At 39.4% G+C, this 20561-nt stretch overlaps 1 protein-coding gene across 8 annotated transcripts in view; it reads left to right on the top strand.

Annotated features, from left to right (window-relative positions):
• The first annotated feature begins 2014 nt into the window (after positions 1–2014).
• akap9 (A kinase (PRKA) anchor protein 9) overlaps positions 2015–20561 on the top strand; it is a 70858-nt gene continuing 52311 nt past the window's right edge. For 7 of the 8 annotated variants that reach the window (XM_040021309.1, XM_040021310.1, XM_040021312.1 and 4 more), the window contains exons 1-5: positions 2015–2253; positions 13035–13307; positions 17611–17655; positions 18250–18312; positions 20007–20156. In XM_040021309.1, the coding sequence (XP_039877243.1) occupies positions 2206–2253; positions 13035–13307; positions 17611–17655; positions 18250–18312; positions 20007–20156 (579 nt within the window). In that variant the 5' untranslated portion in view covers positions 2015–2205. The remainder of the gene's footprint in view (positions 2254–13034; positions 13308–17610; positions 17656–18249; positions 18313–20006; positions 20157–20561) is intronic. The other variant, XM_040021311.1, reaches the window with a different exon arrangement.

The raw sequence follows: 20561 nt of genomic DNA, 5'->3' as shown, positions 1-20561 counted from the left end.
GTAAAATATTGCCTGTCCATTTATTTTAATCATCCCCATCTGTCCTAGAAACCGATGCCAGTCTCTCATATTACCTGCAGCACCATTCAGCTGAGACAGCTCACGTGCTTCCTCTTTAACATATGGCAGCACTCTTGGTGATGCAGCCCATTCAAACGCCATGCTGGAGAATGCGAGGTGACAGCTGGATCCTTTATTAGCAGCAAACATCTTTGATATGAAAATATTCTGTGTTTAAAAAAGAAAACTCTCAACGGGGACAGCTCTGGCAACCTCTCCTCCTCGCCTGTTACCATAGAAACTGAGCAGACTTTACAAGCAGACTTCAGACTGCAGAGAATGAAGGGAAATTTATGGGATTGTAGTCAAATATAGTGACGGGATTATTAATAATTAGCACTAAATGTATTATTTTTGCATTAAATAATCTTTTACATCGTGAGAAATTCAGCACACTTTTCTGTAATGGCTGTACAAATTCACAAATTTCTTTCAAACCACAACGAGAGAGAAAAAAAGAGAATCATAAATTATGGAGAAATGTGGTTTGTTTGGATTTAAAGCAGTCAGGAAGTGTTTCATCACCACCCTCAACGGTAGACGCCAACTAAATGCATTTTTATGAGATACTTATGTGGGTACAAATGGAGAGACGTGTATTTTATTTTGATAGCATCTGGCCTTTGCCTCCGTTATTTTATCAGTCAAGATATATTTATAGAAGACAGATTCAAAGCTACACAATAGGATCAGGGGCATTCAAGTGGCAGGGAGTGAAACTGGTTTGAATATGCTGGATAATTGTTTCACAAAGTGAAAAAAAATGGACAAAAAAGTAACATTTATATTAAAGGCTTATGTGGTTTCATGGTGAACAAGTTATTAAATCATAATATACTTAGTGTCTAAAGTAAATGTACTTATTATATAGAATATCACTTTTCAGAATCATGTATATATTGGATTATAATTTCTGATTCACTGATTTGTATATCACCGTATGAGTGCAAAGTACAGTAGTTGCAAAGAAAATATGGTAAAGTAGAAGCAGAATGTAGCTGTACATAGAAATACTTAATATGCTCTCATCCACTGGGCATCATTAAGCTTTACAGTACTCTAGTCCAAAGGCATGAGCGGGGCATGCCCGAGAACAGGATACACAGTGGTTAAAATTAGTTAGAGTAAATCTATCCACTGTTTTTGGATACAGGGTTATACTTTTACTTTAATTATTATTTTGTTTTTGTTGTTTAGATATATACTAAAACTGTGCTGAATGAATTGTCATGTCATTGCTTCTTTTACTCAAAGTCAGAATCAGAGCTTGACAGTGAAAGAATTTTTTCAAATTAATTAGCTGGAAGTTGAATTTGGTATTCCCACCTCACCTGAACACAAGTTTCTGTGAGAAAATTCAGCAACCATGAGAGAACTTGTGTAAGAAAACACTTTCATTTTTCAGTAGGTGGAGGTTTGCAATAAATAACAGATTCTGGTCATCAGCCAACAGACTTTTTAATGACAATATATATACACATATATCGAAATGTAATTTTTAACTTTATTTTTTTTTATAAATGAATTAAAGTATTTAAAAAAAACTTTTTCTAGTACTGTGTGGTCATACCAAAAAGTGATCACCTGCCAAAATTTGATTTCCTGTATTTGCCTGCTGTTAGTGACTTGATGGGCTATAATCTGTCAAACATTCCTGACACTATTTGGGAGTTGTGGTCACTTTTCCACAATGTTACTTTTATATATCTTTTACTTATCCAGGAGTAAAAGTCCCGCTAACAATAAACATGTCTTTTTAAAGAGAGATATGGCTAAGAGGACAGCAGAAATAGTAACAACATAACATAATAGTTCTATATAGAAATTTGAAGTGGTAAAAAACAGACGATCTTGTTTTGGACGGTATTTCTGACTGAGCGTGAACGCACCACCGTTTGGCTGCCAGTGGGCGTGACTGTGAAGGCACCTACACTACGTCATCATTACTGGGTCTCATGTTTACGTGGAAAACATGGCGGCGGACTACCAACAAGGAGACAGCTAGTTAATGCCAGTGGAAGTCTCTGGGAGCGAGCCACGAGTCATATAGAGAGAGGGACATTTAGCAGTTAGCTTTTAAATTTCTCTCGCGGATACTTCGCATGAGGCAGTTTCTCTGTTTGTTTAGCCACAGGGACTGCGGGGATGGAAGACGAGGAGAGGCAAAAGAAGCTGGAGGCCGGCAAAGCAAAGGTATGATTCTCAGTTTTGGTGCTAGCACAACTCACTGACACTGCTCTCATTACTCTGAAGTAGCGACTTAATGCTGTCGACAACTTGTTTTGTCGCGGCCGGGGTCTGTCAGACGCTTTTGCCCCCCCCCCTTCCTTTCATTTTACGCTATCAGCTGTCGGACTCCGCAAACATGCGCCCTGCTTCGCACTGACAGCCGGGCATGGGGCGGGCGGGGTTGGGGTGGTTAGCATAGCCGCTGCTAGTCTCCTTTGTCATGCTGCATGTCTGCACTTACTAAAGTGTTTCCTTTTACTTTCCCGAAACCGACGTGCAGGTGTGCGCAGGCCACATTGCTACCCGGGATTTATAAACGCCACCTGAAGTGACACTGACTGACAGGCTGGTGTAACAGGATTTACAGGACATAACCCCACTGGCTAGAACCAGCATTGCCTCACACGCCAAACTTGTGCTTTATTAGCTGTCTTCTAGAAACGATAGCATCCACAAACTGGATCAACGTTTATATTAATCGACAGTGACACGGTACGCACTGCTCTTTCAGTTTTGGCTCGTGGTGCTTGTGGATGACCTTGCAGGAGCTCTGTTATCTGTTTTTATAGCCTGTATAACCCAAACATCTTGCGGGGGATGTGTTTTATTAAAAAAGATGTTTTCAAAGAGATCATAGCAAGATAATTACAAGCTGGCCAGACCAGCCTGTCATGAGCATCTTCTTTCATATCATGAATACACCAGTGTCATGCTGCAAGCATGTGGACAATTAGATAAAGCGTATGCACAGTTGAGTGTTGCACTGTAGCCCTGAATGTTGCATTTTTATACATTCTTTCCTCAGCTGTCTGGATGCAAAAGCATGTATACAAATAAGACTGTAGTTGATGCAGAGGCTTCTTAACAATCTTAATAATATTTAAGGAAAATCTTATTTGGAATGTCACCTGTCTAGTTTTCATGATCCTACTCTAAAGGTTCAGATGTGGGTCCAGTGTTAGATTTCATGGTGTATGCCAGTTGTTATGGACGTTGAAGCTGGGGAAAGCTTTGGGATGAATGTCGTTACTTATTTGACTGGAGTTATTTTAAGTTGCAAATTTTAAGACTGGAACATCAGCCTGAGCCATTAGATTGAGACCAAATGTTTATAAAGTGAAGCACTTGTGTATTTCTAAAAATATTACCGTGCAGCACAAACTTGTAAAATCTTGTAAAGAGATTGTATCTGCAATCTTTGTACATAGGTCATGTGTTTATATATATCTATTTATTTTTGTATTTTCCTTCTAGTGTGGGAAATAGGATCCTTAGGTTTGATTACGTCTTCTCTTTTACTCCAGGAGGGCCCTAATGAGAATGAGTCTCTACGAACTAAATTGTCGAGTCAGAAAGTGTCAAAACTGCTTAAATCAGGCTGTCTCATAAAGGGAAATCCAGCCTCTTTCCATCCAGATGCTGCAGAGAAACATTCAGCATGCTGGTTTTTAAATTGCTTGAGCTCTCTGGTTTTTGCACCGCAGGGGAGACCGTCTCCCGGGTTATGACTTTGGTATTTTGGTTTATAAAAAGGCCCCTCTGTGGTGCAGGCTGTTTTCTTTCACACAATGCCAAATCACAATGTCCTCATGCAGTGAAGAAACCTCATGACATAATGTTTAACAGGGGCTTCCAGGGCTGAGTCAGTCTATAAGCTGTGGGGAGTGTTTACATTGTCTTATGGCTTCCTCAATTTATGAAAAAACATTATTTTTTTTTCATGTATTTCCTGCCTCCTGAAAAAGATGGTGCATTTCTGAAATCAGGTGAAGGAAAAGTTGATGTTGATATCTGAGTGAAGGGTAAACTGTCTGTCATCTATTGTGTAGCTCGTAGCAGGCGAGTGCCTATTGAGTCATACCAGACAATAAGCAAAGTGAATATTGTGGGCCGGTGTTGCCAGGCTTTTGTTTCAGGCTGTTGTGCGCAGATGCTTTGTTCATGTTTTCCTACAAAATGGAGCACACTGACAAGCGTGTTACTGGCATTCTGGTTTTATTCATTCAAGACTTTCACTGAGTTCTTCAGTTACATGAGTAGCATCTTCTTAGGCTCCCTGTATGAAAAACACTGCGCTGACTGCACTAATGTACTCAGAGTGGTGTAAGATTTTCTGTTGGGTCATAGAAACCCATGAACTCAGATATGGCACCTGTTCCTACACTTACTTTCTGTAAATCCCTCCCAATTTTCAGATCCAAACGTCACCTCTCATGTCACTTTGTAGTTGTGGGTAAATTATCTGTCTGTATATATCTGTCAGATGAAGAGTTTCTTTGTTTGTTTCCCTCCAATTAGGATTGAAGCTTATTATATCTCCTTTTTTATGCTTACAGAGGTGTGCGTTTCCACTGAATGAAAGTACCTTCTTCGTGTTGTTTGTCACCCTGTTCGTTGGGATCAGTAGTATGTTGAACAGAGCTGATTTTTAATGAAACATCAGGGAATAATTTGGCTCAGGGGATGCTCATAATTCATAAAGGATTCTATGTGTATTTGTTTGTCTGCTTCTCCGATATGCAGCTATGCAACCTCAGGCTCTTTCTGCAGAATGAAGAATCACTGATATGTGTTTGTACTTTTGACAGATGAATACTGATGATTATTCACAAATCAAAAAGCAATAATATTGTCTTAAAACATTTTATGCATCAGATATTTTTTAGAAGATTTATAGAATGTGTTTTTTCAGCCCTGGAGAGACAACATGCTGAACTACGTGTAAAGGATCATTTTAATTTCTCAGCATTCAAATAGCCTTAAAGCTCAGTGTCACCACCATCCATGCCAGGCAGTGTTGCAGGTTTTGACGACAGCAAAGATACAAGTTGAGCTACTTAACTGAGGCCTGAATAGTTAATCCTTCAGGCGACTAATCACAGGGATGCCCTGCATTGCCCTGTGTTATGAATGGAGTATAATCACCTTTACTTGATCTTATTATTTTCCTAAACTTGTGCTGGAAAGTTTGATTTTTAGGGTGCAGTATTTAGTGTTTCTAATGCTTGACAAAGTACTAAATGCTTTGAAAACTCGTATTATGTCAGGCTGCACTGCTTCAGAAGGGATTGTCAGGTGGTTAATTGAATAGAATAGAATAGAATTCAACTTTATTGTCATTGCACATGCACAGGTACAGGGCAACGAAATGCAGTTTGCATCCATCCAGAAGTGCTTTAGTGATATAGATATATTACAATATATATTAGCAATAATATAGATATGTGAGTATATTACAGAAATGGGTCTATTATGGTATGTTATAATGTACACGGTATGAAGTATGTTGTGAATATTCTATAACTATAAGTATGTACAGGCTGTAGTGAGTACAAGCTATGTACAGGATATGAACAGGATATAAATATGAAAAACTATACAGAATATGAAATAAATAACTTTACAGAATCTGAGATATACAGCTATACAGAAATGGGAACTATGCAAGTTGTAAACAGTTGTAGGATTAAAGATTATCGAATGTACAGAATGATTATTTACACAGAGCTATACAGTAGTGCAGTTAAGATAAGTGAGGGTGTAGATAGTTTCTACAGAGGCTATATAAAGTGCTAGTGGTTGTGAGTGGTGGTTCAGTCCATGTTATTATTGTGTGTTTGAGGGTACGGTTGTCCATTGTGGGTGTGTGTATGTTCAGTCCATGAGTTTAACGTGGGTCAGATGTCAGGAGGCAGAGTTCAGGAGTCTGACAGCTGTGGGGAAGAAGCTGTTCCGGTACCTGGTGGTCTTAGTCCGGAGGCTCCTGTAGCGCCTCCCAGAGGGCAGGAGGGTGAAGAGTCCATGTGATGGGTGACTGGGGTCTTTGATGATTTTCCCAGCCCTTTTCAGACACCGCTTCCTGTAGATGTCTTTTATGGCAGGAAGTGGTGCTCCGGCGATGCGCTGGGCAGTTTTCACGACCCTCTGCAACGCCTTCCGGTCCGAGGCAGAGCAGTTCCCATACCAGATTGTTATACAGTTGGTCAGGATGCTCTCGATGGTGCAGTGATAGAAGTTCACCAGGATGTCTGAGGACAGGTGGTTCTTCCTCAGAGTCCTCAAGAAGAAGAGGCGCTGGTGAGCCTTCTTGACCAGCTTGGAGCAGTTGGTCGTCCAGGTGAGATCCTCGGAGATGTGGACTCCCAGGAACTTGAAGCTGCTCACACGCTCCACAGCCGTCCCCTTAATGTGGATGGGTGGATGTGGGTCAGCATTCCTCTTGTAGTCCACGATGAGCTCCTTGGTCTTCTCGGTGTTAAGCAGCAGGTTGTTTCTGTTGCACCACTCAGCCAGACGATCCACCTCCTCCCTGTAGGCGGCCTATGAGATGATGGTGTAGCAGCTGTACAGGTTAAATTGGCAACAGCCTGGATGATAACTAATTTTAATTTTCATTGTGGCTTTTAGACACTTTCTGAGGGAATTTCATCTTGCTTGATGCAATGAGCATCTTCTATAAAAACACTATAACAGGTGTGCCAAACATACGGCTCAGGGGCCAGAATTGGCCAGAAGTAGACTACATTCTGGCCCATTGGACAGCTTTCAAAAATAGAAATGCATTTTGGACTTTTAACTGTGTTTTCACAAGTTTTACAGCTTTTCCTACTGATAAAGACCTCCCCCGTGGACATTTTATATTACACCAAAGTAATTAAATTATAGATTTCTGTATTTTACACATTTTACTTCTTACAAGTTAAGCCCAAAGACTCATGCTGACAGATTTCTTTCATTTACTACAGAGGTGTTTCTTTATGATGTATAATAATGGATTGCATTTATATATAAAAACCTAGAGGTGCTATTAAAATGTCAGTTCTTTTTCTTATATTAAGATATGTTATTGATTAAATGTATAAAAATGGGGAGTTTCAATGGTACTTACACGTAAGATTAAAGTAGGCTGTTTTTGGCACAACAATGAATAACTAATGTATTTATTGTCTTAATTCTTGATGGCAGAGAGATTATAGTACATATTGATATGATAGCATCACACAGTTGCTTCAGATTGTTGGTTGCACATCCACTCATTCATTCATTTATCTGTTTTCTTACACTTATCCATTTCAGGGTCCTAGGGGGCAACTGGGGCTCATCTCAGCTGCTGTTGGGGGATGGGAAGGGTACACACTGGATAGGTTGCCAGCCTGTTGTTGGGCTAACACAGAGACAGGGAACCATTCACTCTCACATTCACACCTTTGGCCAGTTAACCTAACCCCATGCATGACTTTGAACTGTAGTAGGAAGCCTGATAGAGCCCGCACAAGCAAAGGGAGAACATATAAACTCCACACAGAAAGGCGCCAGACTGGATTCACAGGGTCAAACAACATGCCAAAAGTGTCAAGTTTGTGTTTTCCTGTCAGTGTCTCATGTGTCCCTCTCTAATTGTATTTGCAGAATGACAATAAAAGCAATTTGATGAAGAAAAAATATTTTATGTATAAAAATTCTACTACAAATTAATAAAACTGCAGAAAAAAACACATTTATAAATGACACTTGAGAATGTGCAGTATAGTGAATTTGAGATTTAGTGAGGGTAAAGACATGACATGCAATAATGCTTCAGGATATTATCCTGCATGCCATCATACATTCCAGCTGATCCAGCATATACTTTGAGCTGCTGAGCTTGAGTTTTGATAATTGTAGAAAAATGGTTGATACCATGCTTCTTTTTTTTTTTTTTTTTTTAGAGTGAAGAAGCACCAGTTCAGGGTGGAAAGATTTGATTATTATTTTTCAGCTTTTCCAGTAAAATAATCGTGTGCACTCCACTGGTCTCTGATTTATCTTGTTTGAGTTTTGGTGTTTGCTTATAGCATTTCTGTGTTGCTTTCGGCACTGAGCTGTTTCTGGGGTGTTTGTTAGAAGAGCTGAAGGATACCTCAGTCCTTCTGGCCTAACTCTTGTTTTTAAAAGGTAAAGAAATGTAGAGCTATTAAAATAATGCATAGCTGATAAATAATACCTGCAAATTAAATTGACAGACTGTCACATTTTTTTATTTTCTGTTGTATTTCTGGACCAACAGTGTTTCAAAAGGGGAAAAAAAGCGAAGTCCTTTGAAAGTGAGCAGGAGGAGGCGTGTATGTGGCCGCTGGCATTGAATTGCCTCATACTGTGCCTTTGATTCGCTCTTGTTACCATGGTTAGCAAACTGTTCACTGACAATACAGTAGGTACACGTGTTGTCACAGGATAAACCACTGAAAGGACATTGCTTAAAGCAGTCCTGGAAGAGACCGGAGTACAGTTTTCAACCTGTGTCATGTCCTGTGTGTTACATGTGTTGTGGCCATTGCACTGCCGTGTTTAAAACCCCTTTAACGTTTCACAGATGTAGCACCAGCTGGATAAGGGGTGATAAACCAGGTGACGCAGAGGTGGTTCAGTTACTGTTAGGTTTTATTTCAACCTGAAGTCAAATGTGTGCATTCAGCTTAGCAGTAGCTACGAATGTGTGCAGAGGATTTACACCCTGAAGTAGCACAGTGTTGACTCACACTGTGCTGCTGGCTCTCTCATTGGCACATGACATGAGGAGCTGTGAGCTTCCTCTCTGGGGTACAGTGGAGTGATGTTTTTTTTTTTTTTTTAGGGATGTTGTGAATTCTTTTAGCTGTGTGTCTGACTGACCTGAAACCATAGAAATCCATTTAGGTATTTAAGTCTGACACACTGTTATTGTATTAGTCATACGTAAGCATCACATTAACTAAGCTAATTTTTCACTTGGTGACAATAAGTCAGACATTTGTGTGCAGTCATTATAGAGCTGGATCTTTCAGTGTCTGAGAAACCAATGACTTTTATACAGCGTCAGTTAAGAGAAGCTAAACAGTTACTAGGATTTGTCAGCTGTGAACTTTGCAAGGCTTTTCAGTTATATACTGATGTACCACTTTACTAGGCATCCCTGAGAAATACACTCTGCAGCCACTTTATTAGTATCAGTTTCTGCTGTGATGTGCCAGGACCAGAATTTGGCATAAACAACATGAAAGCATGGATCCATGCTGCTTGGTGTGGTGGTGTTGCTGTAATAGTGTGGGGGATATTTCATTGGCACAGTTTGCTCCTCTTAATACCAACTGAACAATGTTTAAATGTGGCAGCCTTCCTGAGTATTGTTGGTCACCATGTCCATCTCTTTATGGTCAAAGTGAATCTTCCATGTCACAAATCTCAAATCCTTACTGTACTCAATTGGTATCAACAGTCACTAGATATGAATCTGTTCAAGCACCTTTTGAATGTTTGAAATTCTGCAAAAACGGTGTGATGAAATTATGTCAATGTGGACTAAAATCTCTGAGAAAAGTTTCGAACACCTTGTTTAATCTGTGTGTAAAGAGTTAAAGCAGTTCCGAAGGTAAAAGCGGACCCAATCCAGGACTTTAAACCAGCTTTGACTTTTTCACTTTTGGTGGAAGTTGTCAAAAAGGTGGTAATTAAGCTTTATTATGCTGTGTTTATCATTGATAAATCATACAAAGCTACTTTACTAAAGTAGTCCAAGAGTCCAAGAACAAAGAATAGCTTTAAAAATGCCGCCTTGAAAACAAAAAACAAAAAACTGAACCTGACATTATCCACTATTTACTATCAGATATATATTAAAACAAACGTGCCTGTGTAAATGTTTTCTGACAGCAGATGGTGATACACCTACGTAATTTCTGCTTTCCCAGATGGTATTAGAGCGACGCAGGCTTCACTTCTCCATATGCTCAGCCATTGCTCTGCTCTACTCAGCCAAATAGGGCAGCTTGCTATGAGCTCAGTGAAAGGCCGGTGGTTCCCTGGACTCATGAGTGATGGTGCTCATGTACAGCAGACCTGCCAGCAGAAATCACCTTGTTTCTCTGAAGTAGGATAGCTTCCATACTGTATGAGTGGCATTCATTCATATTTCATTCTGTGTCCTCTGGTATTTAAAGCTTGTGGGTATGCTTGGACAAGATGTGGGTCATGCGTGGAGGTGCAGAGGCAGAGATCATGAGCCCTTTGAGCTTTTAAGCTATTTATTGTAGGTGGGGAACATGAAGACAACACCCACTCTCGGCTCTGTGTCAGCCTCTGACCTTTTGTGCAGTATCACCAAATGAGCAGTCACAAAGTGCCCACTTACATGCCAACTTTAAGCTGCTGCTACAGGAGTGGGGTGCATAAAACCGCTGATGCAGGTCTAAGGCTGAGCGGTCGACTGTACTGTACTCTAAAGTGTGCTTCACCATTCGTGCACATGCGCTTGCGTGCAGGATTACAGAGAGACTAATGGACGAACACCCTCAGTACATTTTACATTTTATGTCCCTTTGTTATATTATGTTATTAACTTTGTTTGCTTTTAATGCTACATCTACACACATGGCTTCTGTGAAAGGAGCATTTCTTTTTATAAGAATTATTACTATTTATCTGTTTAACCTTTCATCTTTTTTTTTTTTTTTTTTTACTACTTTGTTTTTAATACATCCATCCATCTGTTCTCTTCTGCTTATCATTATCTGGGTTGTGGGGAAGCTGGAGACTATCCTACTATAGGCCGAGAGGCGGGGTACACCCTGGACAGGTCGCCAAGCTGTCGCAGGGCTAACACAGATAGACAGGCACCCATTTCTACTCACATTCAAACCTATTGGCAATTTAGAAATCACCAGACCCCACTAACTGCATGCCTTTGAACTGTGGGAGCAGCACGGTGGCACAGTGGTTAGCACTCACAGCAAGAAAGTCTTGAGTTTAATTCCACCATCAGGCCAGAGTCTTTCTGTGTGGAGTTGCATGTTCTCTCCATGTTTGCATGGAAAAATGCTTTTAGATCAACTTTTCATAACAATCTATGTAACAGTTGTTGCAATTTTGCTATGAAGTACAAACATCAACCGGATTTGTAGTCAGGATCTGCATCTGTTTAATCAGCATCTGTGGCAAAAAAATAGTCCTTAGTGTCACTTTATGTGGATTTAGATTTGTGATCCACATTTGCAAATATTGACCTAACTGACCCTCTCCTAAAAGTCCTAAAAGTAAAACAAAAGACCCCCAAAGAATAAATGCCAACATAATTTGAGAAATATTCGAGAAATATCATGACTGCAGGTGTCATTTTGATGATATCGATCACTGTCTCTCACCCGTGACCTGTGATATTTCGATGCAACTAACGGAATTTTTATTTAAATTCTCTTGTTTTGTCTTTCCTTTACTCACTAAAACTTCAAAGATATCAAAGTTTCTTTTCCCTCTAAATATTTTAAACATCTACTATTTTCCTAAAGTCTATGAGTAATTCTCATGATTTCAATAATGACCAAAATAATTACATAAGTCACAGAGTAGCCCTGCTTTGTAAGGCTGATGTAGAATCTAGGTCATTTTTAACATTTCATTATTTTCTTCATTGTAACCTGTCAACATGTGTTGATTACTCAAAGTGAAGCCCTGCTTTTTTTCTTTCTTTTCTTTTTTTTTTTTTTTAATCCAAGTCACTTTGACCATCTGGAAGAGCACGTTGCTCACAGCTGTGACATCTGTTGTAAGGTGCAGGGGAATTTCTCAGGTGAGCAGGCTGTCTGTACGTCAGCAGTGGTGTACTGCTGCTGGTGTACCCCCTGCTTTGCTCACTCTGCAACTTTTTTGCCGTCACCTGCATAATAAATTTCAGCAGTATCAACTGTTCAGGCTGTTTAATTAGGATCATATTTACATGATCAAGCAGAATATATTTTTATTTGTAAGTGAGAAATAAAGATTGTGTGCGAACAGTAAGTGTTGTTGTAGTGCAAGCATGTTTTTGTTTTTGTTTTTTTTGTTGTCCCAAAAATATCTGCTTGGATTATTTAATTAGTAGGTTTGTTACAGAAATTGTTCACAAAGTATTTTACAGTTTAAAAAATTTCATAGCAGATGTGATTCTGAAATGTGGGAATTAATTGATTTATGTATTTTATTGACATTTTTTAAGTCATTACAAAATGTTTTGTTTAAATAAGACACATTAAAGAAGTTTGTAGTTTAAGGCTCTTGTTTCTCTGTGGAGTGATAGGATAGTGACCAGGGGAGGCCGATCAGCACGATGCTTAGAAAGATTAGAGGATAGGAACATTTAGCACACATGTTTCATCTTATTAAACAGATCAATGTGGCGATAGGTGTTTGCACTCATATTGATTTAGAAATGGATTTAAAGTCACTTTTCAGGAACCCAGAGGCCGTGAGTTTGTTTCAGATAAATAAATGGAAATAGTTGTGAAGACAGCGTAACATGTTGCTGGCTGTTCACAGTAATCATTGACATAGTTTAAAAATCCCTTCAGTCAGGATTAGCACCTGGCACAGCAAGAGGCATGTGCCGAGTCATATGGAGACGGGGAGGGAGGATTCACTCAGAGAAACAAGATCGCGCGTTTGGGGCAAACAAATGTTTCGCTTGAGTTTCACTAAACTGTGTCGGCTCAGAGTAGGTTCATACATCATTTAAATTTTCAGAAGCATTGAGTTAGAGGTGCTAATAGCTACGGTGAGGCAGGTGGTTTACGATGTAATGTTTGAACATGTGGGTCAGATAAACAAAGATCTGACTGGAAGCTACAACTTTAAACCTGAATTACACCAACACTTAAATAGCTGTTTTGTTTGATAATTCTTTTTCATTTTCAAGGACCAGCTTGAAGCAGAAGTTTTTATGTTTAACACCAAACGTTTTCCTTTTTCTATGCCCCCAGTTGGCTGAGTACCGCCAGAGAAAAGCTCACGCCGACTCCCAGAAGAAACAGAAAAAGAAGAAGAAAAAGAAGCCAGGCGAGGATTCGGAGGGGCATTCACAGGGAAGGGTGGAGGTCGAACTGAATCAGTCTGTGGGAGGAGAGGAGGTCACAGGTGGAGGACAAGATGGATCACAAGAAAGAAACAGAGACCCACACACCACGGAGTTTACCTTCACCAAGACGCTCAGGAGTGGAGAGACTGTCAGGCATGACCAGACGTACAACATAGAGGTAGATACTAGTTTTATTGCCTTTTCTCAACTGTCACGCAAATATGCTCATAAGATCTCAGTGAGGACTCTGATTATTTTTAAGTTGCCACATCCTGAGTACAATTCTAATGTTACCTATTAATTTCCTTTCAGATATCAAACTTGTGATTTAGCTCTGATTTAGTGGAATGAATAGATAATGTTGCCCTGAACTGTGTCTCCAGCAACACTTATAATCAGAGTTTCTAAACAGTCTCTAAATTAAGCCTTTCAGGGGAATATTCAATTTTTTTGGCACAATCTATTAGTGGCTTGTCTATAGTCTTTTTTTCTTTTTTAACACGTTATTATTCCTCAGAAAGCACACTCCATTTAATGGCTTTAATTTTTTATTCATAACAAGCACTTGTAAGAGCTCACAGAAAAGGCAGTGTAATGATGAAAGCTCTGTGTGGGGAGGGGGAGGAGGAGATGGTCGTTGCTCCCTTGAGCCTAATGAGCCCTCCTTAATTGTCATGACAACCAGAGCACAGGGCGCTGATTTCGTAATTTCAGGATTAAAAAAAAAAAAAAGTTAATAAATGCAGGGAGAGTTACAACAATATTTGTTTGGCAGAACTGATTCTGATTCTTTAGTTCTTACAAAGCATCTAATTATGGAGACGTTCAACAAAGACCATGACCAAGTATATACCTCTAACTTAAAGGATCCACCATGCTTAGGCGGTCTATCTGCCCAAAAGTTCATATTGAGCTGCTTCAAGTTTTGACTTTATTCTTGTCCGACCAGTTTACCTGGCTGTTTGAAGCCCCAGCCATTTGACTGGCTTGCTGTCCTGACAGCTCTGTTGTGACTCCAACTCAGAGCTAAAGGCCCAGCTTGAAAATCTTTGCATTGTCCTTAATATGTAACATATTCTGACCTGATTTGGATTTGAAACATTTCTAAACATTTTAAAAATCATATATTAAATTAATATAAGAACACTGTAGTCATAAAAGAATGGACATAGTCAGCAGGAATACTCATGTAGATGATGGTCATGATGGTCATTTGGTGTTGAGATACAAGATAAGATCCCTCACACCATTATACCACCTGAACTGGATCCATGCTTTCTTGTTGTTTACGTGAAATTCTGACCCTACAATCTAAATTTCGCAGCAATTTTAGCCTCAGTTTCCTGTTCTCAGCTGATGGGAGTGATGCCCAGTGTGGTTTTTCTGAAATTCTCAGACCAGCCTGTCTGGCGCCAACAACTGTGCCACATTTAAATCAGTTTTCTGGCGATTAACTGCGTGTGTACGCCAATATCAATATATTTACTAAAAACTGGAAGTAGAGGATAAATTGCTTCCATTATTTTATTTTTTAATGGAATAGACACAGTATGAGCATGACTACAGTTCCTCTTCAGTGTTAGTGCTGTTTTAAAGCTGTTTTTGACGGTGTCTGACATTTTTACGATATCGTAGTTACTTAGGTTACTGACAGATAATTTCATCAAGCATGCCATGTTTTCTAAATAGTTAATTTCATATTCAAATAAATAAAATATTTTTGCACACTTCCAAGCCTGATTTTCTTTGGGTGTAAACCTTACAAGCTTACATAACCTTCCATTCTGCACTGAATTCGTATATTTTATTAAAATCGAGTCTCAACACTCCTGAAAAATAAATATTCATCCACCGTTCGGTAGAAAATCAATCTAAAGCAGTTTTTTTTTAAATATGTGGACCTGAGGGTTCTTAAACGTTTTTTTTTTTTTCTTTTTCATTCGAGCCCTCTCAGTTTCTTTTAACAGCCACTCTTTCCCTGAACCCTCTGCACATTTCATGCAGTACATGCCCACAAAATACAGGGTTGCCATGGAAACAGACAATTGCCTTTTAAACAGATTGAGATGTGACGGTCTGTGCGACCAGTTCCTGTGGCCTTGCAGCACTTTTCAGCAGACCTTGAGGTTGGCTGAATGCCTCCGTGTTTCATCCACATTTCTTTACCTTGGAGCAACAAATATCTCTCTCCATTACAAAAGACCCAGATAAACTAATTAACTCCTGCCTGGATGGGGGCTCCTACACATCAACAACAAATGAAACATGAATTTTAAGAGACTGAACGATACTGAGGGGATTGTGGGAGTTTTTTTTTTGTTTGTTTGTTTTTTTTGATGATAAATTATTGAGTCGCTTAAAGTAAAATGGTTTGGTTGTTTTTTTTTTCTTTTTTTTTTTTTAAATTCTGTCTCACATTTTTTTTTTTTCCGTATCCCAGACTAACTGCTCATGGGGCCTGTGGTAGAAAGGAAGGGTTGCCTGGAAACACAACAGCATCAGTGTTTTCCGCTGTCAAGCATCTCAAAGAGTTTTACACCCAAATATGAGTGGGTTGACTAATTGGTGCCTCTTAGACCTTTGCATAATACTCTTTGCATCAGTGGAAACTGTCATGCAGCAAAAGAACTGTGATATTAATTGTGTCTGTGTGTGGAATTTCAATCGATTTGAATGCGAGGGGGCAGTTTAATGAGTCCACACACAAAAAACTAAAAAACTGATTTAAATGAGGTTGATCTTTCCTTCAGTGTTGTCCGCTTGTGCACCTTGACACCACTTCCAGGACTCTGTGCCTTGTTCTGACCTCTTTCTTGCACATGGACCATTTCAACAGAGTAAATTGCACAAACCTCTAATTAAGTGACAAACTAACCTGAAGTGATAATAGCTGCGCTTGGTTCTGTAGGCAAATACGCAGTGTCCAAGAGGATGGTGACTTAGGGCTGGAACATAAACATTGGCTTGTTGTTTTTCCTGCACTTCAATTTTCTATTCAGTTTCATTTTTATGGCATCAGTTCAGGAAGCGCTTTATCCTAGAAGGCACAAATATTCTATGCTATTAGAGAAAAGTCCCCTATGAGCAGCACTTGGCAATAATGAGAAAGGGAGATCCATTTCAACAGGAAGAGACGTGCAGCAGAATCAGGCTTGGGGAGGGGCAGGGCCATCTGCTGCAACAGGTTTGGGGCTGAGGGGAAAGATGAGACAGAAAAGAAGAAGCATAGAGTTATTGTGAACGGGCCCCCCAGGGTCAATGAAGGCTTCTGTTGTAATATCCTGAGGCTTCTGAGGGAAAACATTTAATGCCAGATGTTAAAAATGCCAAACACCACGTTGCCACTGTGTCCCTACTCACACTGAATTGAAATTGCAGGCATTTTTGGGTAAAACAATGCAATCTTCAATTTCCAGATTTGGGTCCATGAGACTTGGTTCTCTTTCCCAATAAGAAATTCAGTTTGTAGGTTTGAAATGACACAGTGGAGGCGATCCCTCACACATTACAGGTGTGCACAAGTATTCAGAACAGGACTTCACCAACAATCTTACACTACTAATACATTACTTTGGCATTAATTCACAGCATGGCCTTAGATGCACAGTAACAAAATTACTTGTTAACAATAAAAACTTTATGGCACAGATCCCTTTCCTGATTTTTTTTTTCTTCGTTTTTTCCTTTTAGTGTTTAAAAGTATTATACAGAAAAATGTTAGAGCCGCAGTGATTCCGCTGTAGAAGCATGTATGGGTAGAAACGAGGTTAGATTGAAACAAGCCTGACTGCTCATCACTGCTTTGAAAATCAAGCTCCGGTTACTCAGCTGGGTCTGACATACTCTCAGCTTTAATCTCACTCTGGCTGATGAGGAGGCTGGTGTTAGCATGTCGTTCCCACAGATGCCTGCAGAGAGTCGATGGTAGGAGCTGCTGTTCCTGTGTTGGCTGTAATTTCCTCTTTACTGTCACGTTCTAATCTTTTCATAAAATAAAAATGAAAGTAATTTTCATGTCTCTGAAAAGTTGTAGACCGCTCTGTTCCTCACAAAATGAAGAGTGCACGTTAACCTAAACACAGCTGAGGTGTTGTTCAAGTTCTTCTTCTGCTCTGCCCTAGTACAGTTTGAATTTATGACCCAGGAATGAACCCACGAAGAGATTTTAATAATGGTGCTCATTAAACTGCAGGAGTGAGAAAAGAGCTCTAACACAAGTACCCCAGCCCCATGCTTGAATGCAGAGTGCATACAGAAATAGGAGATATGGCAGACACTCATTCTAATGCTGAACATTTTGGGATTCTAAACAAAGTAATAACGTTTCAGGAATTGCAGTAACTAATGTAACTGTTTTTCATGTCAGGACAACATTTGCAAGAATTAAAATGATTAAAAAAAAAGTGAAGTGAATGGTTGTGATTGAAATCGTTTGTTTTATGTGGCTAATGTGTTGGTTTTATTCATTTTTTGTGTTGCAGCCAGAGAGTGAAGTTTCCACCACTGCAGAGGATTATTCCTCAGAGGTGAGACTTCTTGTAATATAAATCCTCACTTTTTCACAGAAATGTCACACCTGTAGCATGTATGTAGGATCACTTGTGTTTTAATTAACTCCCTTAGCTACAGTTCCACATTTTGTCATTTTATTTGATCATTTTCTTTGAGTCTCTTGGATATTATTTGGGTTTCCAGTGAAAATGGAAACTGTAAATCATAACACAGAGTGCGATGTTCTCTTTGTTCCTCTTAGCCACTTAATAGTTCAGGAAATATTCTTTGTGGATAAATCGCTTCTCCTCTCATACTGTGTCCTTGCCAGCTGCTGCACACTTTCTTGGACAATAACCGAAACCTGTATTTTTTTTGTTTTTTGTTGCTTAATAACACTACATTTTAAATCATTAACAGCCTCTGTTGACTGAGTCTGTAAGATGATTTTATGTTTGACTATATGGGGGGAAAAAAGCAAATTAGGGTATAATTCAAATGTGACTTTAGTTAATGCTTTTAAATAAACGTTTTAGGCTATTTTGGAGAGATTAAACTCTAAAATTATGAGCTCCTCTGTTGCATTTCCCTGATCTTAATGTTTGACGGATAGCCTTGTGAATTAACAGGTAAATGGATGCCTTGATGAGATCACAGAGCACCAAATGATGTCTTCAAAGGAATTTATCTGGGTACAGTAATCTGATCGAGCAGTTCTTTCAGCTCTGCTTTGGCCTTGCTAACACTCGCTGCTGGACCTGACTCTGTTTGCTAAATATTTTAATCTCCTGTAATATTTCCTATAACCCACTAACCACACTTGTTATGTGCTGTACCTGTATGTATGTGAAGTATTTGAAAAGGGAGATGTGGAAAAGAAAAAGAAATCGTTACTGTTATAAATGACAAATTTGAAAGCCCAAAAGATTCACATGTTTCCGACTGAACTGAGGTTTGTGACATAGCTTAGGCGTGAATTCTTTGAAGTTGAGATACGGTGGAAGATTAGAGCACAGAAGGTGTTACACAAAGAGCCGTTTTCTTTTAAGTCACCGAGGTGATGTTCGAACTGAGACAGAAACCGGAGAGCTGCTGATCAATACAGCTGAGACAGTGAAACAGCAAAACCAGAAATGTGGTTTCAAGTGCAAAAAGACTTACAGGAGAATACTGAGGATAAACGAAAGACCAAATCAAAGACAAACTATGGGATTAAATGTTGACAGAAGTCTTTTTTTCTTCTTTGCTACAACCCTTTTACATAAAATAGAATCATTAAAGAAAAATCTAATCTTCTTCCCGAATAGAAAAACCTTCAACTAAACGTAATAAGAGTATCTTTTGTGTATTCACTGATGAAAGAAAAGATTGGAAAACTTTTTCTTTCAGCAAAAAAAAAAGTTTAATTACAGTGACGTGATCTGTCCCTCTTGTGATTGTTAATAAATCTGAAGAGTTTGACGACTGAGGTTTGTTATCCAGCCTTTTGAAATATGGCAGACAAAGAAATTGAAGGAGGGGAGGAAAAAAAATCAGATTTAGATCAAAGCATTTAGCTATCACAGTTATTGTGGGATGAACCTTCTCCATACCAGAAGATTGCATTTGGGAGTGGGAAAGAGGAAGACCACAGATTCATGGATGTAGTGAAGAACGTGTTGAGGGTCCGTGTGATAGAGGGGGATAGTAGGGATGGGGTGAGATGGAGACAGATGATCTGGTTACATGCAAGCCTTTTTCTGCTGTTCATCGATGAAAATAATAATAATCGATAATGGTTACATTGAAGCCTTTTTTAATTATTATTATTTGCCTTTATTAGTACAGTGAAGTGGAGAGACAGAGTGGGAGGGGGCACACAGCAGAAGGTTGCAGGTCAAAATTGAACCCAAGCTGCTAAGTTTAGCACAGAGTAAGATGCTCACCTGCTCAACCTGTGAGCTAAACCGGCGCTCAGTTCTCATTCTTTTTAACACAGAAAGTAGATCAGTAATTGGTCAGTAAGGGAGCTGATGGAAAAATGAACCTTATAGGCAGAATCGTAAAAACATGGGTCTCAGCAGAAACTTATAAATATTCATACCCGCCTCATTAAAGGCCTCATTAACTCCTAATCTAATTCGAATTCTGAGCCTTTCTACAATTCAGTAAAACGTATCATTTACAGTAAGTTTCAAGGCTGTGTCGTTTTGAATAACAACGCTTTGAAACCTCAATAAGTAATAAATATGCATTATATTTTGTGCATTTGCTTTCATGTTGCTTATCTCATCTAACTTGAAAGCTGTTGCTATTTGGTGGCGACTAACTGCTAAGCTTGTTCTAAAACCTTATCGTCTATCCCTATGAATGCCATATTGGTTCTTCATGGTATTTTCCTGCTCAGGAGGAGGTGGAGTCCCTACAACAGGTGACAAAAGGTGGTACGAGGCAGGATTTGGAGGATGCGCTAGAGGCCAAGACGCGGGCAGTGGAGGAGCTGAGTCGAGAGCTTGACGAAATCAGGTCTGCGTTTGGTGCAGAAGGCATGCAGCAGGTAAGGATTTTTAGCACAACGCTGTTCTTCTGCTGCTTCTTCTCCTCCCTGCTTCCTTTAGGGGTCGCCACAGTGGATGGTCTGCCTCCATCTCACCTGATCCCCAGCATCCTTTTCTGTCACACCAACCCTCTGCATGCCCTCCTTCACTACATCCATGAATCTCCACTGCCGTCTTCCTCTTTTCCTCATTACACAGGGTTTATGTGTTCTCTTTCTCTTCCACTGTCCATTAGCCGGTGTATTGAGAGAATGCGTAGAAAGGAGATGATGCTTTTTAGTAAGTTAAACTAAAAACTAATCAAAATGATTCTTAGGCTTGTTTGTTATTATGTAAGAAGATTAGATTCACTTGTTTGAAAGTCTTGACATTGTCTCCTGTAATTTATTGATTATCCCAGGATG

The sequence above is a fragment of the Simochromis diagramma genome, unplaced genomic scaffold (genome assembly GCF_900408965.1).
Source record: "Simochromis diagramma unplaced genomic scaffold, fSimDia1.1 OVJJ01000753.1, whole genome shotgun sequence".
In the NCBI taxonomy this organism is placed as follows: domain Eukaryota; kingdom Metazoa; phylum Chordata; class Actinopteri; order Cichliformes; family Cichlidae; genus Simochromis; species Simochromis diagramma.
This window is presented reverse-complemented; position numbering and strand designations above follow the sequence as displayed.